The following is a 17,992-nucleotide window of genomic DNA, read 5'->3' as shown; positions in this document are numbered from 1 at the left end:
TGAAATAACAGCAACCACAACAATAGCAAAGAGATTTGACACTTTTAAAAGTGTAAGTTGCTTTATTTTTATAAAATTTCTAAATTGCCTTTTAAAGAATCATCTCTGAGACTGACTCTGTTCATCTTCCCCTCATTATATTCTCTTTTCCTTTCATAGAGTTATGTAAGGTATGGCATTTTATGGTAATAATCCTGCTCCTAAGACCAAGAAATTTCACTAGTTTCACTTTAATAAGTCTCTGTAATGAAAATATTTTCATCTACCTCATATGCTTGCTGTGACTATTACATAAATAATGTATGTATGAGTAAAGTGTTAAAATCTTTTCTCTTTAAAGATAAATTTTACCTTGGATTCACTTTCTTTTCCTCCTTAGCTTTACTGAAGTATAGCAGTCAAATAAAACTCTAAGGTATGTGGGGCACCTCGGTGGCTCAGTCAGTTGAGCATTCAACATTGGCTCAGGTCATGATCTCACAGTTTGTGAGTTCGAGCTCCGCATCTGGCTCCGTGCTAACAGCTCAGGTCCTGGAGCCTGCTTCAGATTCTCTCTCTCTCTCTTTCTCACTCAAAAATAAACATTAAATTTTTTTTAACCTGTAAGATGTGTAAAGTGTACAACAAAACGATTTGAGATACATATGAATATACACTCTGAAAGGTTTCACTTTTGGTTAGCTATCCAGCTCTGGCTCTTGGAAGCCTGACAAATGTTATTAAGCAACACTGCTTGTGGTACTAATGACCCCTGATGAGTAAAAGTCCTCTGAGCCAGGAGAATAATGAAAGTATTCTAAGTATCTGGGGGGTAAGTCACAGCCTCAGGCTACTTTCATAACTTGGCGTGCCTTGTGCTGCGAGCCCATGTCATGGACACATGACTGGAAGAGAGGATGGATCTTTGGGGACTTGAAGGTTCCAAGTCAAGGTGGACCCCGTGCTCTGGTGTGTGAGTCTCGAGTTGTCACTCCTGCCCTGTGACATTGAATCCCAGAGGCCAGCCCTTTGTCTACTTTCAGCACTCCTTCCACGGAAGAGAAATCCCACATGTTGTGTCTCTGTCCTAGATTTCTTTAGGGGAAACTGATGCCAGGCATGGCCTTCGGTATGGTGTGAGTTTGATTACTTGGTGATTCCTAAGATCTTCTGGCATCTAATAGCTCACTCACAGTAAAAAGTCAATAAATGCTAAGCCCCATCTTTATTATCATTTTGTCATAAATTATATGACTATGTGCTTCTAACAGATGTGGCTGTCCTATTTACCATGCCTGAAACTCACTCTGACTCAAACAGTGATTGGAGAACTGACCAGGTTCCCTAGAACATACGTGGAAAGCTAGGCTCTGAACACCCTTCATAATCATGTGCAGAAGGTGATAAGTTAACTGGCAAGTATTAACATTGCCTATGATCCGATCTAAAACTATTGCAGGGGCGCCTGGGTGGCTTAGTCGGTTAAGCGACCGACTTTCGCTTAGGTCATGATCTCGCGGTTCGTGGGTTCGAGCCCCGCGTCGGACTCTGTGCTGACTGCCGGCTCGGAGCCTGGAGCCTGTTTCAGTCTGTGACTCGCTCTCTCTCTGACCCTCCCCTGCTCATGCTGTCTCTCTCTCTCTCTCCTAGAAATAAAAATAAATAAATAAAAAAATTAAAAAAAAAATGATCAGAATGGGGGCACTTGGGTGGCTCTGTTGGTTAAGTATCTGACTTTGGCTTGGGTCATGATCTCATGGTTTGTGGGTTCAAGCCCCGCATCAGGCTCTGTGCTGACCGCTCAGAGCCTAGAGCCTGTTTCAGCTTCTGTGTGTGTGTGTGTGTGTGTGTGTCTGTCTGCCTGCCTGCCTGCCCCTCCCATGCACACACTCTGTCTTCATCTGTCTCAAATATTAATAAATATTAAAATTTTTTTTAAATGATCAGAATGGGGGTCTCTGGGTGGCTCAGTTGGTTAACCGACTGACTCTTGATTTTGGGTCAGATCACGATCTCATGATTTGTGAGTTCAAGCCCCATGGGTTCTGCACTGACAGCACAGAGCCTGCTTGAGATTCATTCTCTCTCTCTCTCTCTCTCACTCTTTCTTTGACTCTCTCTCTTTCTCTCTCAAAATAAGTAAAAAATAAACATTAAAATTTTTTTTAAAAAATGATCAGAATGTATCAACTCTTTTTTGGATATTAACACAGAACATAATCCTCCTAAGATTTTGGTCTTGATTTTGTGCTTGATACCAACCTGCTGGATATTTGCCTACATAATAAGGAAGGAGGGGCTAGAGAATGTCACTGGTACCAATGCCACTTGTATGGCTCTTCTGTCCCACTCTTTCCCGGGGGCAGTGGTAGCCCTCCTAATTTGTTTTTCCTCTAGTGTGAGAGATTCCCATGGTGAGAGATTCACCAATGTTCATTGGTGAAGATAGCTCATTTTTCTTTGCCATGGCAACCCATTTTTTTCAGGCTGAAAATATGCCCAACCCAGGCAATGAATCTACATCTCCTTGTCACATGTTTGGTTTATCAGGTTTTCTTTTTTCTTTTTTTATTTCTAGGAGACAGAGAGAGACAGCGTGAGCAGGGGAGGGTCAGAGAGAGAGGGAGACACAGACTCTGAAATAGACTCCAGGCTCCGAGCTGGGAGTCAGCACAGAGCCCGACGCGGGGCTCGAACCCACGAACTGCGAGATCATAACCCAAGCGAAAGTCGGACGCTTAACTGACTAAGCCACCCAGATGCCCCGGTTTATCAGGTTTTCTTATATCTGTCTGGGAGTGGTCATATATCTCATTTTTGTCCAATAAATGTAAGTACAACTCTGCTAGAGAGATGTGGCTGGCACTGGTGCTTCCTCTTTCCTTCTATTGAACTTGGGTTTGATGCCTGGAGCCCCAGCAGCCATTCTTGAGCTAACAGACATGAAGAAGAAAGTTCAGCACAGAGGCTGAAGACACAGAAATACGTCAAAATTGTGGGTCTTCGATAGCATGCTTCAGAAGTTGAAGCAGCATGAACAAATACCTATCTCCATATTTATTTTTTATTAAATGATAAAAATTAATTCCCATTTGTTGGAGTCCCTGTAATTTGTGCTTTCTTTTTATTTTCAACCTACTATGCCCGATGTAATACATTTATCTAATTTTTGCCTTGCATTCTTTTAGAATTTTCAAATGACTTCTAGTTTTAGGGTTTCCTAAATTTGTCAAATGAAATCCCTTTTTCTAAGTTGCCAGAGAAAGATCATGACCCACTTCCTCCTGCCGAAGCTCATAATTTACTCTTTCGTGAAGTGTAAAACCTACTATCTCTTTAAAGTTGTAATTCACAGGTTAGCCAGAAAGAGGCTGGGCGTTTCCCAGAAACACACCTGCAATTCAGGTAGCTACAAGTCAGTATTGTATTCTCTCATTTTGTCATACTTTATTTCATTTCGTTTTTGGTTTTTTTTTAGGTTATAAACATATGCTCAGTGGAACCAACTTTTCACCAGAGAGTGATAACAGAAGGAAAATAAGGAAGGAGTGTGTGTTCAAGTTAATTGTAATTCTTGTTTTTAAATTTCTTACTGTTTATTTATTTTTTTTTTTGAAAGAGAGAGACAGAGTGTGAGAGGGGCAGAGAGAGAGGGAGAGAGAATCCGAAGCAGGGTCCAGGCTTCAAGCTGTCAACACAGAGCCCCATGCAGGGCTCAAACTCTTGAATCGCTAGATTATGACCTGAGCCTAAGTCAGATGCTTAACTAACTGGGTCACCCAGGTGCCCCACAAGTTACTTATGATTCTTTAAATAAAATTAATTCATTTTAAAAGAGGGGCACTATTAATCACAATTAACCAATAGTGTTCTTGCATTTAAAAAGGAACCATAGGGGTGCCTGGGTGGCTCAGTTGATTAAGAGTCCAACTTCAACTCAGGTCATGATCTCCTGGTTCGTGGGTTCGAGCCCCATGTCAGGCTCTGTGCTGACAGCTCAGAGCCTGGAGCCTGTTTCAGATTCTGTGTCTCCCTCTCTCTCTGACCCTCTCCTGCTCACGCTGCCTCTCTCTCTCTCTCTCTCTTTCTCTCTCTCTCAGAAATAAATAAAACATTAAAAAATAGATAAAAATAAAAAGAAACCATAACTTACATGATTTTATTCATAAAACACCACATAGAAAGCATGAAATGTGATTATTTGCCTCAAATTTTTATAACTTGAGAGGAAATGGAAAATACACAATTTTCAGAAATAAGTATAAAATACAAAGAAAAATATGAATTTCCCCAGAGACTTTAACTTACACATTTAAAAATTACTGTACTTCTCCTCACCAAAACTAAATGGATTTAGGTCTATTGATCCTGAATGTTTTTCCAGAGTCAGACATATTACAATATGTGAGCTCCATCCTTTTTCTCACTCAGCTCACAGCTGTAGTCCCTGCCTATTTCTTCAATATGATACTTAAATTAAGTATTCTTAGGTGTTCTTTTCTTAGGTGTTCTATTTTCAAGAAATAATCACGAGTGAACTTAGAATTCCACTTTTGCTCTAAGCGCTCAGCATTTTTTTCTTTGTACCAAGGAATGATGTAAACGGTTATTACAAGAAAAGACAGTATTTTGTTTTACTAACTTCTGGGCTGATGTTGGTATCGCCTATTAAGGATGAGGAGCATGGGGCTTGAGAATTTATTTGCTTCACAGAGCTAACCAGGAGCAATAAAAACTCATGTTTTCCTTTTGCTTGAATATATTTGACACATAACATTGTGTGAATTTAAGGTGTACAATGTGTTACTTTGATACCTTTGTGTAAGGTAATATAATTATCCTTGTAGCTGTGTGTATCACATTACAAACATTGTCTATTGTCTGTATTCATTATAGGGTGCCTTGAAAACTATGGCTGTTTTGTTATCCATTCCAAGTATGTATCCTTAAACACCATCAGTTCTATTTCCTCACTCTCCATTCCTTGGTAATGACCATTCTGTCATCTGCTTTTTATGACTTCACTTCTATTTTTTTTAGGATTCCACCTGTAAGTGAGATCATAGAGTACTTGTCTTTCTCTGACTCATCTCACTTAGCATAAATGTGCTCAAGGTTCATCCACATTTTCTCAAATGGTGGGATTCCCTCCTTTCTCATAGCTGAATTCCATTGTGTGTACGTATCACATCTTTCTTATCTGTTCATCCATTGATGGGCATTTGGGTTGTTTTTATATCTTGACTCCTGTAATGATGCTGTAATGAACGTGAGTATATGTATCTCTTTGAAATGCATATATGTTTTGCATCTACTGAGTTACTGAGACATGAGAGTTTTGTAGATGTATAGAGCTCACGCTTGTCTGCACAACATCTATGGGTGTTTGGGGTTTGTATATGTGTATGTGCTTATACCTGGGTCCCTGAATAAGAGTGCGTAAATGCCATTCTGATTTTCTGCTGAATGACTTTGGTTATGCTCTCTCTTCCCCCAGAGGATCTTATAATTTGTGAGGCCATTTCCCAGAAAGAGAAGAGCACCTGTGCGCGTGCACACACACACACACACACACACACACACACACACACACACGTTTCCCTCACCTTCCTCTGCCCCAGAGTCTAGCGGGGAGGAAAGCAGTGTGCTTCATGCCTCAGGTCTCTCCTGTGCCATTTAGCTTGCCAACTCTCCCCTTAGTATTCCCCTGGGGTCCCCTGGGGTCCTGGAAAGGCCAAATACTTTCCAGAGGGCTGTGTTTGCAGGGAGGTCCCCTGGGGATGGGAGGGGGTTGGTACCCGCTCCTCCAGGAGCTTGGAGACAAGCAGAGAACAAATAGCTCATTCTGTGCCCTTCTTCAATTGAGCAGAGACAACCAGGCTTACCCAGCACCTCGTCGAGCTTGGGGAGACTGCCTGCCTCTTCCTGGTCCACATGACCTCTCCTCCTTCCTCAGTCCAAGGTGGCCATGCCTGACAGGCCTGGGAGAAGAGTCATAAGTTACATCACTGAGAAAATGGTGGGTTGAAAAAAGACTCTCGGATATTTCAAGGGGATGATAGAAAATCATGTTCATTTGAATCACTGATTCTTGGGAGCTCTCATTTTATTGATTTAAAAAATCTTTTTTAATGTTTTATTTATTTCTGAGAGAGAGAGAGTGACAGTGTGAGCAGGGGAGGGTCAGAGAGAGCAGGGGATGGTGAGAGAGAGAGGGAGATACCGAATCAGAAAAAGGCTCCATGGGGCGCCTGGGTGGCTTAGTCGGTTAAGCGTCCGACTTTCGCTTAGGTCATGATCTCGCGGTTCGTGGGTTCGAGCCCCGCGTCGGGCTCTGTGCTGACTGCCGGCTCAGAGCCTGGAGCCTGTTTCAGTCTGTGACTCCCTCTCTCTCTGACCCTCCCCTGCTCACGCTGTCTCTCTCTGTCTCCTAGAAATAAATAAAAACATTTAAAAAAAAAAAAAAAGAAAGAAAAGAAAAAGGCTCCAGGCTCTGAGCTGGCTGTCAGCGCAGAGCCTGATGTAAGGCTAGATCCCATAACCATAAGACCATGACCCAAGGCAAAATCAAGTCAGATGCTTAACGGACTCAGCCACCCAGGTGCCCCTCAACAAATATTTCTTTATCATGTATGTATATTAGGCCATATGAAAAATGTCCAGGATTCAGAGGGTATTATGTAATACAGGTTGCCATGCCATTTTAAGAGTACTATAATAATCTGCTCCAGATAAAACAGACCCCAGTCTCTACATTGCCCAATGGCTTGTTCTCCTGAAGATACCTGGGTTTAATGCGTCATCAGCCCACCGCTGTGCCTCGTCTCGTGCAGAGTCCAGATTACTGTGACTTAGGAAACAGAAAGAAAGTGGCAGAGAAAATAGAATAACAGTAGAGGAGGGCATGAAGGACTATGTGTATGGAGGAGGGGAGGAGGGAGTGCAGGTATGTGTGAGCATGCGTGCTTCCACCTTAAATGAGGGCAGGGTCTGGCAAAAGTGATGGCAGTTAAGTGTTGATGACTTATAACTCCTTAGAAGATTTCACTGCTCTCCATGCATAGGACTGTAAGAGGAAGAAGGTAAGATTCATCTCTGGGGCAAGTGGACGCCGTGACATTTGTCCTGGCTAACACCCTCATTGTGAGCATCACATGAAATAATGTGTCTTCAGATATTACAAAGTGATATGCAAACGTGAGGCATCATATGACCATGAAAACACTGCCACAGACTCGAACATCCCTTTCAGGGATCCATCTGCTGCAGAAATTTTTGCTGGAGCAAAGGCTGTTAGTGTCTGGGCCTTGCTCTCTTCCTCCTCGGTCTGTCAGACGGGCTTGATAAATGAACCTGGAAGCCTAAGACGGGACTAAGAGACTGAGCCCTGGGGATTTGAGTGAGACCTAGATCCCTTCCTACATTCAAACTGCACTGGACTTTTAGCAAAGCATACTACCTCCTTGTATTTATCAAAATACAATAATTGATCTTTAATATGCATGTTATATATCTTATATAAAACATAATATGTGCATATATACACATTATATATGTGGAGAGTTTTGAGGCTCAAATGTGATCATTACTATACTTCCAATTCTTTCCCTCTTTTTTTTTTTTGACTACTAGAAAACACAAAGCTACTTTCACACTTAAATGATAAAACTGCTCAGTCAGATGTTTTTGATATAATTCTATATATTTCCTTCTTTTCCCCTTATTTTTTCCTATCTTTATCTTGTGGTCTCTTACTGGAAAATACTGACTCTGGACTCTTACATTCCTGTGGGAAGCACAGGAAAGAACTCACTGCTGCTGTAAGAATGTCCCCCACTGTATTTACTAATTCTTAGTCTTTTTAAAAATAATTTTTTAAGGGGCGCCTGGGTGGCTTAGTCCGTTAAGCGTCCAACTTTCGCTTGGGTCATGATCTCGCGGTTCGTGGGTTCGAGCCCCGTGTCAGGCTCTGTGCTGACTGCCAGCTCGGAGCCTGGAGCCTGTTTCAGTCTGTGACTCCCTCTCTCTCTGACCCTCCCCTGCTCACGCTGTCTCTCTCTCTCTCTCTTCTAGAAATAAAAAAAAAAAAAAACATTTAAAAAAAATAATAATTTTTTAAATGTTTATTTACATTTGAGAGATAGAGACAGAGTGTAAAGGGGTGGGGGAGGTGCAGAGAGTGAGGGAGACAGAATCTGAAGCAGGCTCCAGACTCCTATCTGTCAGTGCAGAGCCGGATAAGGGGCTCGAACCCACAGACCTGAACAGAAGTTGGACACTTAACTGACTGAACCACCCAAGCGCCCTCCTAATTCTTAGTCTTAAATTCCATGGGCTACATCGATTTCCAGCTTCAGGTCTGAGCCATATCCTCTGAGAAGAACAATGTCTGTTGCTGAAATCCTGACAATATATTTCATTGTCGCAGTGCTGGTGGCGGGGCAACTGGGGAGGAGGGGTGCGTGTTCCAGGAAGAAAGGACTTCTAGGTATGATTCCCTCCCTACATATTTCTGGAATATAAAATTGCATGAGGGAATGAGCCCAAGGACACAGCTCCGGAGCCTGGTGTCCTGTAACTGTGAAGGAGGTGCCTCCCAATGGAAATGCTACCCCTCAGCAGATGGAGACATGTTGATTTCATGTGTCCCTTTGCAAGGACAGAGGTGCTGAGGAAAAGCCCAGCTTGGGGGGTGGGGTGGGGGACTAAGCTGTTTATTAATGGGTTTCAGGTTGTTTGAACTTTGGAACTCAGAGAAAAGAAGAAAGTAGCTGAGGTAGCTTGGGGTTCACAGACCTTGACTTTTTTGCAAGCTCCACCAACCCCCCAATGTCTTGTGAATCCTAGGCCATGGCCAGCAGGGGCCTTTTAATGAGTGTGTGTGTGTGTGTGTGTGTGTGTGTGTGTGTGTAGATTAAAGGCTGAGTTCCAAAAAAAAAACCAAAATTGTTTGTTGAATTGGACCTATTAGACATTATTTGCTTTTCTGTTTATCTGTGTCTGTGTTCTTCTCTAACACAGTAATTGAAGAGGTGGCTGTTCTGCCTTTCTTTGGGGTCCTAAAGCGAGGTGCGAGGCACAGGAGGGAAGTGGATGGGGTGGGCAGCCAATTTCCACTGTCACCCCGGGATCATTTCCTCAGAAAAAGCAGAGAACCTCCCCCAGCTGCACCCATACATCCTACACATGGACAAGGTTGCTGAGAAAAAGAGAATTAAGAGACACGGGCTCTGGAGAAACACAGAAGGGAGGAATCAAGCTGTAGGTCACAGAGAAAGTCTGGTAAGGGTAAGGCATTCTGCATGGGAGGTTCAGATGATTCTCAGCTGGCTGGAAGGAGACCGTACCCTGTGCAGGAACGCAGAAGGCTCAGTGATGGCAGAAGGCATCTGGGTTCTCCATTTTTTTCTGATATTATTTTCAAGCAACTTGTACCTCCTTTAATCTAATACCCCTGGAAAAGTCCTACAGTCCCCTTCTTTCTCATTAACAATGGCTATTGTTTAGGAGTGCCTGGATGGCTCAGTTGGTTGAGTGTTGGACTCTAGATTTCAGCATAGGTCATGATCCCAGGGTCATGGGATCAAGCCCCACTTTGGGCTCTGTACTGAGTATGGAGCCTTCATGGGATTCTCTCTCCTTCCCCTCTCCCCACCAGGCACATGCTCTCTATTTCTGTCTAATAATAGTAGGAGTAGTAGTAGGTGTAGTAATAATAATAATAATAATAATAAACAATGGCTGTTGTTTCCACTATCTAGATCTGTTTTGATTTTTATGGCAGGGTTCTGGGAGAATTTATCAGGGTATCCTGGAAAGGTCACAGCAAATATCCATAGAAATGTAATTTAAAATCGAAAGCTCATTAGATGTTTACAGATGTGATGAAACTATATTATATCCACCTTAGAAATAAAAGAACTAACATTATGAACATTAAGTAGTAAACTCACTTAGGTGGAGGTAGACAAAAGTGGGATTTGGTGTACTTTTCCTAAACTCCTGATCAAGCACTCCTTACAACGGTCAGATCAAAGAAAATATTATCTTTTTTAAATGTTTTAATGTTTTATTTATTTCTGAGAGAGAGAGAGAGACAGCATGAGCAGGGGAGGGTCAGAGAGAGAGGGAGATACAGAATCCAAAGCAGGCTTCAGGCTCTGAGCTGTCAGCACAGAGCCCAATGCAGGGTTTGAACCCACAAACCGTGAGATCATGACCTGAGCTGAAGTCAGTTGCTTAACCGACGGAGCCACTCAGGCACCCTGAAAAAATTATCTTTTAAATTATCCATTTGATTTTTTTCTCCAAGAAGCTGGCAAATATTCATATCATGTTTGCTATTAACCCTGTGTGTTTGCACAAATGTTGCTTCATTCAAGCTTTACAACCTTGTTAAATAGGAAAAAAACAGACAAGAATTCTTTCTGTACTGATAAGTGGAGTCATAAGATCTCTATAGAGTCATAGCAGTTATGCCTGAGGGTTGAATACCAGAGTCTCCAGCCTCCTTTCCGTATGCAGCAGATGGAATTTCTCCATAGAAAGGCCATCCTCCAATGCCCAACAGAGATATATTGGAAAGGCATAGAATTAACTTGGAGTCAGAACTCTCCAATTTCACTTCTGTGTGAACTTGGATGAGTTCTCTCTCTTGGCTTAAGTTGAAACAAAATTAAAACATAAGCTCCCTAAAATACATTTTTGCTCAAAAGTTTCGGTTGTGATCATAATTTAGGAGGAAGTCAAGATATAAAGGCAGGAGAACTTCTCTTGTGATGAGTTTGCTTGTGGCAGGTTCTATCAGTGGCAGCAGGCTGGTGCTCAGGACACGGAAAAATCTGATTCTGTCTGTGCCCACAGCCAGTTATGATCACCAAAGTTCTGGAGGTAGATAACCACACTGCAACCATATATTTCATTCTCCTGGGATTCCCAACCCGGCCAGACTTCCAGCTATTCCTCTTCTTTGTGTTCCTGGCAATCTACCTGCTGACTCTGCTGGAGAATGCTCTCATCATCCTGGCCATTCGTAGCGATGGACAACTGCACAAGCCCATGTACTTCTTTCTGAGCAACCTCTCCTTCCTGGAGCTGTGGTATGTCACCGTCATCAGCCCCAAGATGCTGGTGGACTTCCTCAGCCATGACAAGACCATTTCCTTCAATGGCTGCATGACTCAACTTTACTTCTTTGTGACCTTTGTCTGCACAGAGTACATCCTCCTTGCTGTTATGGCCTTTGACCGCCATGTGGCCATTTGTAATCCACTACGCTACCCAGTTATCATGACCAACCAGCTTTGTGGTACATTGGCTGGAGGGTGTTGGCTCTGTGGACTCACAACTGCCATGATTAAGATGGTTTTCATAGCCCGACTCCGCTACTGTGGGAAACCTCACATCAACCACTATTTTTGCGATATTTCTCCACTCCTCAACGTCTCCTGTGAAGATTCCTCACAGGCTGAGCTAGTAGACTTCCTTTTGGCCCTCATGGTCATTGCCATCCCCCTTTGTGTTGTGGTGGCATCTTATGCCACCATTCTCTGTGCCATCCTTAAGATCCCTTCTTCGCAGGGCCGCCAAAAGGCATTTTCTACCTGCGCCTCTCACTTGACCGTTGTAATTCTCTTCTATTCCACGACCCTTTTCACCTATGCCCACCCCAAGCTCATGTACACCTACAATTCCAACAAAGTGGTATCTGTGCTCTACACAGTCATTGTCCCCCTCCTCAACCCCATCATCTACTGTCTGAGGAACCGGGAAGTGAAGGCAGCCCTCAAGAAGACCATATTTTGCAAAGGAAGTAGTTTCAGAGAGGATAAATGAACCTTGAGTAATTAGACTCTTACAGAATCCCTTCAGGCCTGAGTCAGGAGATGATGGTTCCACATCCCACACCCCACACTCTGGCCTTTGCTTATCTATCAATATTCAGTACTTTAACACTGCTCTCCCGTGTGTGTGTGTGTGTGTGTGTGAGCGTGCACACACACATGCATACACAAACGTGGCTAAAGAACTGTATCCCCAGGTGGTAGGCTCTATCTCTAGCTCAGCAGACAAGTTTTAAATATTTTCCAAAAATTATTTGAAACGAGGGCAGATTTTTCTGTCCCAATAAGGTACAAACTCTAGGAAAGGACAGATTTTTGTGTGTCCACTTTGCTAACGTGTCATGTGTACATTCAGCTCTGTCTGTCACGTAGTAGGTGCTTACTACATGTTGTGGAAAGGATCATTGAATAAATACATTGAATAAAAACACTGAAGATGAAGATGGGAGTTGTGAATACTTTTTGATTGCGTCTCTTCCACCTGGTCGTTTTTCACGTCTTTTCTTCCCTTCTCTCTGTTCTGTCTTTCCTCTTACAGACTCATAGATGTGCTCGCCCTCTGCCCTCCTCCTTCCCCTCCTCCTTCCCTCCTCACTTCCTCTCTCCCCCTCATTTTTCCACAGAGACACATGTTCACCCAAAAAAGTCACCACCTCATCTTACCTGACTCATTTGTTGATTCAAAACTCAAAGCCAACGAGTGGCCCAAGCTTTGTGAAAATCTCAGTAAAGTTTAGGAAGCATATTATGTTTTCAAAATGTTAAACATTGAAAACAAACAAACAAACAAAGTCTGTGTTTCCTTACCGCAGATTTTAGTAGTAATTACTTTTCACTTCATATTTTACAGTTGGCTTTTTAAAAATCAGTTTTGTAAAGTATAATTCCATTCAATAAATTTCACCTTTTTATGTTTATTTTTTCCTTAAAGTTTATTTATCAGAGAGAGAGGGGGAGGGAGAGGGAGAAGGAGAGGGAGGGGTAGAGAGAGAGGGGGAGGGAGAGAATCCCAAGCAGGCTCCATGCTCAGCACGGACCTCGATACAGGGCCCTGGGTCTCACAAACCTGGGACCAGGACCTGAGATGAAATCATGAGTTGGATGCTTAACCAACTGAGCCACTCAGGCCCCCCTGACAGGTGGATCCTTAATCCCCTTTATCTATGTCCCCCAGGCCCCTAACCCCATCTCCTCTCTGGAACCCACCAGTTTGTTCTCTATATTTAAGAATATTTTTGCTTGTTTGTCTCTGTTCACTTGTTTCATCTCTTAAGCTCCACATACAAGTGTAATCATATGGTATTTGTCTCTGTCTGACTGATTTCACTTAGAAGTTTCTTCCAGGTCCGGCCCCACCCACCAGTGAAAGCCCCTCAGAGCAGCATGGCATTTTGGCAAGGGAAATGAAGACAGTCATGCATCTGACTCCTGACCCCACCCAGCTACATGCCCGCAGACGCCCTGAAGATCCTTTCTTGTTGTTGCACATATGGGTTTCCTATAACTACTTAGTGCTAGTCCCCTGTACAGACAAAGCACAGTTGATTTTTCTAAGTACCGGTCAACAGACATTTAGGCCCTTTCTAGTTTGGAATTGTTATCAATAAAGCTACTAAGAATATTTAAAGTAAGTTTTGTTGTGACTGTAGACTTTAATTTCTCTTCAGGAGATGAGGGTTGTTATGGTGTTGTTAACAGGTAATATGACACGTTTCTGCTTAAGTTTATGAAAAGATTAGTAAATGTCCCAAAGTAGCCCAACCATTCTACAGTATACAAGCAATGTGTGAGAATTCCAGTTGCTTACAACATCATCAATGGTTAGTAATGTCAAACTTCCCATGTGGTCATTCTAGAGGGGGTGTAATGGTATCACATGGCTTTAACTTGCAATCACCTAATGTTGAACACCTTTTCATTTACTTACCTGCAATTTTGAAAACTTTGTGCTGGAGCACATGAGTGGCTCAGTCAGTTAAACATCTGACGTCAGGTCATGATCTCACAGTTTGTGGATTTGAGCCCCGCGTCCGGCTCTGTGCTGACAGCTCAGAGCTTGGAGCTTGCTTCAGATTCTGGGTCTCCCTCTCTCTCTGCCCCTCCCCCACTCACACTGTTTCTCTTTCTCTCTCTCTCAAAAATAAATAAACATTAAAAATAATTTGTTAAACTTCTTTATGAAAGTTCTAATCAAACATTTCCCCCAATTTTTAAACTAAGTTTTTTGTCTTGTTATTATTAATCTTTCAGAGTGCTTTGTATACTTCAATGCAATTATTTGTCAGATATATGATTTGCTAATACATTCTCCCACTTGGAGGAGGGTCTTTTGAAAAGTCATTTTTTTAAATAGTTTTGGAGGCTAGAAATCTCTGATCAAGGTCCCAGCCAATTCAGTTCCTGGTGAGGACTCTTCTTGCCTTGCAGAGGAGCACCGTCTCACCGGGTGAGGAGATTGAGAGAGAGAGACAGAGAGAAAGAAAGAGAACACAACCACCTTCAGCCTTGATGACCTGCATAAAGGTCCAGTCTCCAGATACAACCTCCTCAGAGGGTGAGGCTTCAATATGAGTTTGAGGGACCAGAAACATCCAGTCCATAAGAGTGTATAAAATTGATATCACTTTCCCCTAGAATATTTGACAAAATTCACCAGTGAACGAATTTGGAGTGGGAAATTTATTTGTAAGAAGTTTTTAACCCTAAAGCCTATGTCTTTAATAGCTATAGGGATAATCAGGTTATTGGTTTATGTTTTTTTATTGGTTTATTATTGAGTGAGCTTTGAAAGTATGTCTTTCAGGTAATATGCCATTTGATTTGTCAAATGTATTAGCATAAAGTTGTTCATGATATTCCCTGAAATGTCTACAGCATATATAAGATAGCATTTTTTTGTTGTTTACTATTGATAACTTGTATCTTCTTTCTTTTATCCTGATCAATCTTCCTAGAGATTTATCAATTTTATTTTTAAAAAATCAATAAAATTGCTTGATTTTATGGGTTTTCTGTTGGTTTTCTCCTTACTCTTTTATTGTGTGAGGAAAATACATAATATCCTTTCCTCTGCTTACATTTTATTTATTATGTGTTTTTCTCTTGTTTCTTAAGACAAAAGTTTAGCCTACTGATTTGAATCTCTTTTGTAATATAAGCAGTTAATGCTATAAATGTTCCCTTAAATACTGATCTAGCTATATTCCCAAAATAATTTTTGATGTCATATTTCCATTTTATTCAGTTTAAGCTAACTCTGATCTCCTTTTTATTTTTCCCTCCTTTGGCCTATCAGCTACTTAGAAGTTTGTTATTTTAAGTATTAATTATCTGGTATGTTCTAGATGTCTCTTCATTCTTGTTTTCTTGTGTAACTTAGTTTTAATCAATGAACATCCTTGCACGTTAATTAAATCTTACAAAATATTCTGAGACTTGTTTATGGTCGTGGATGTCGTCTACCTTGCACACTTGAAAAGAATATGTAGTCTGTTTGGGGCTGGGATGTCCAATATATATCATATTATATATCATATATCTAACATTCATACTGGTTAATAGTGTTGCTAAAATCTTCTACATTTTTGTTTTCTCTTTATATAATATATTATGTTATGTTATGTGATATTACACTTTTTATAAATATAGATATGGCATATCGTTATCCTTCTATATCTTAATTTTAGGTATTCTTGATCTTCCATTTCCTGAGACTAAAATATTGAACACCTCAACTATCGCAGTGGATTCCTCTATTTCTCATTGTTTCTTATCAGCGTTTTACTTAATAAATTTTTAATTTTTGTAATTGTATACATTTGGGATTTTTATGTTTTTATTTTCTGACCACTTTACTATTCTGAAATGTCACCCTTTATCTCAAGGAACGTTCCTTCTTCTAAAATTTACTGCAGCTAATAGTCATAAAGTCACTGTACCTTTTATTTCATGTGGGTGTCATGGTATATTTTTCCTGTCTTTTTACCTTCAACTTACCTGTGGCTCATAATTAAAGTAGATACTTTATAGACTGTATATAAATAGAGATCTTTTATCCAGCTGGACAATCTCTGGTCTTAAATTCTTATCCCATTTTTGCCACCTTTTTAAATTAGTTGAGTACTTTCTACAAGTTCCATTCTGTCTCACTTTGGCTTTCAAGTGTTTGCTTTAGGGCAACTTTCTGTGATAATGGAAATGTTGTATCTGTGCTGCCCAATACAGTGGACACAGAACATGAGGTTGGTCTCCCATCCGAGGACTCACCAGGCCTGACCCTGCTTAGCTTCCGAGATCAGACAAGTTGGGGAGCGTTCAGGGTGGTGTAGTCATAGACGAACACGAGGTTAGGAAATATTACAATGTGACCACTAAGGCAGGAAAACTAAAATTTTAATTGTACTGCATCTTAATGAATTAAAAATGCAATATCCACATGTAGGTAAAGGCTGTCTTATTGTTAATAGGCACACAGTATACATCTCTAACTTATCACTGTCATTATTCAAATAATATTATATAATTTCTTGTATACTGAAAAGCCTCATAATCCATTCTTTGTACTACATCACCATATATCACCATATATTTTACTTCTCTTATTCTAAGACCTAAAGTTCACTGATATTCTTTTTTTTTTGCTTTAAGTAACTGTCTTTCAAGGAGACTAAAAAGGAAAGGAAAATAAACTTTACCCATATATTTAGCATTTTATTTTTCTATCTGAACCTCATGAGGATCCAAATTTTTATCTGGTAACATTTTTTTTTATACACCTAAAGCTATATCTTTAATATTTACTTATGGTGCAGGTGCACTAATGATAAATGCTCACAACTTTGACAGTCTGAACATGACTTTCTTCACCTTTTTTCTGAAGATCCTTTCTCCTGGATGAAGAGTCTGAGCTGACAGACTTTCTGTGTGTTCCATCACGGTCCAATTTCCAGAATTTTTGTCTCACTTCACCAGGATTGTGGAGTAATGTTTACCATGAGGGTTCTGTGGAATTATTTATCTCCAACTGCATAATCCCTAAGCCCAGATGTTAGAATAACAGGCACTTCCAGTGGAGGTTGGTCAGAGATCGTGCTTTGCTCCTCTGGCCTCCTTCGTATCCCCCACTCTCATGTTCAGCATTTTTAACAACTAAATTAGGCTTCCCTTTGGGGTCTGTTATTGGGGTCCAGGTTCTGTGTTTTACACTCTAGACATTGTTTTCACCTCATAAATTGTTTACTCCTCTTTTCTCAATGGACATCGCACTGCCTATTGTCCAAAATCTGAAAACTGCTGTTTTGTGCATTTTTTCCAGTATTTAGTTTTTAAGGTGGGGTCCAAGTCTATTTTCTATTAATTCAACTTGGTTGGAGCAAGAGTTATTTCCTTTATTGATATTCATTAAGTTACTCGACATCATATATACGTGATATGAGGATTTTAGTATAGATACATATGATATTTTAATTTAAAAATGTGTAGGAAGGGGAGCTACCCTTCTCTATGTGAGGAGTTTGGGGGAGTAAGTGTAGATTTAATCTTTTGAAAGCAGTAATGTTGTTTCTCTCACCTCTATATGTTTCCCCACATAGGAGGTGCCTAGTAAATAGTTGAAGAAAGAGTACATCATGGGGGGGGCCTGGGTGGCTCAGCTGGTTAAGCATCTGACTCTTGATTTCAGCTCAGGTGGTGATCTGGCAGTTCATGGGATTGCGCCCCATCCATGCCAGGCTCTGTGCTGAAGGTGTGGAGCCTGCTTGGGAGTCTCCCTCTCTCTCTGCCCCTCCCCTGCTCGTTCTCTCTCTCTCTCTCTCTCTGTCTCTTTCTCTCTCTCTCTCTCACACACACACAATAAATAAATAAAGTTTAAAAGAAAGTAAATCATGGATGGAGTCTGAAAGCTGGTTTGTTAATTTATTCCATTGTTGTCAGTCAGTTGATTCCTTCCCTCATTTTCCAAGATCTTTCCTAAGGCTGCTTTTCCTGCCTAAAACTTCACAAATTGAGGGGAAGTGTACAGGTCTTTTGTGGGATTGGGTTCTGATTTCCTTTGATCTCCTCCAGTTCTCTTTATATCTGCGCTTGGGAGGGTGTATGCGCTTTGGCAGAACTGTACTGAAAGCATCCAACCTGAAGAAACTTAGGCGCACCCTTATTTTGCGTCTATTCAC

At 41.2% G+C, this 17,992-nt stretch overlaps 1 protein-coding gene across 1 annotated transcript; it reads left to right on the top strand.

Moving 5' to 3' along the window:
• The first annotated feature begins 5,941 nt into the window (after positions 1 to 5,941).
• On the top strand, positions 5,942 to 11,814 carry LOC144221157 (olfactory receptor 6Y1-like). Its single transcript, XM_077751575.1, has 2 exons — positions 5,942 to 5,998; positions 10,843 to 11,814. The coding sequence occupies exons 1-2, from the start codon at positions 5,948 to 5,950 to the stop codon at positions 11,812 to 11,814; spliced, it is 1,023 nt and encodes a 340-aa protein (XP_077607701.1). The 5' UTR covers positions 5,942 to 5,947.
• The last annotated feature ends 6,178 nt before the right edge of the window (positions 11,815 to 17,992 follow it).

The sequence above is a fragment of the Crocuta crocuta genome, unplaced genomic scaffold, assembly GCF_008692635.1.
Source record: "Crocuta crocuta isolate KB4526 unplaced genomic scaffold, BGI_CrCroc_1.0 scaffold494, whole genome shotgun sequence".
Classification (NCBI taxonomy): Eukaryota; Metazoa; Chordata; class Mammalia; order Carnivora; family Hyaenidae; genus Crocuta; species Crocuta crocuta.
The sequence above is the reverse complement of the archived record's forward strand: the minus strand, read 5'-3'. Positions and strand labels throughout refer to the sequence as shown.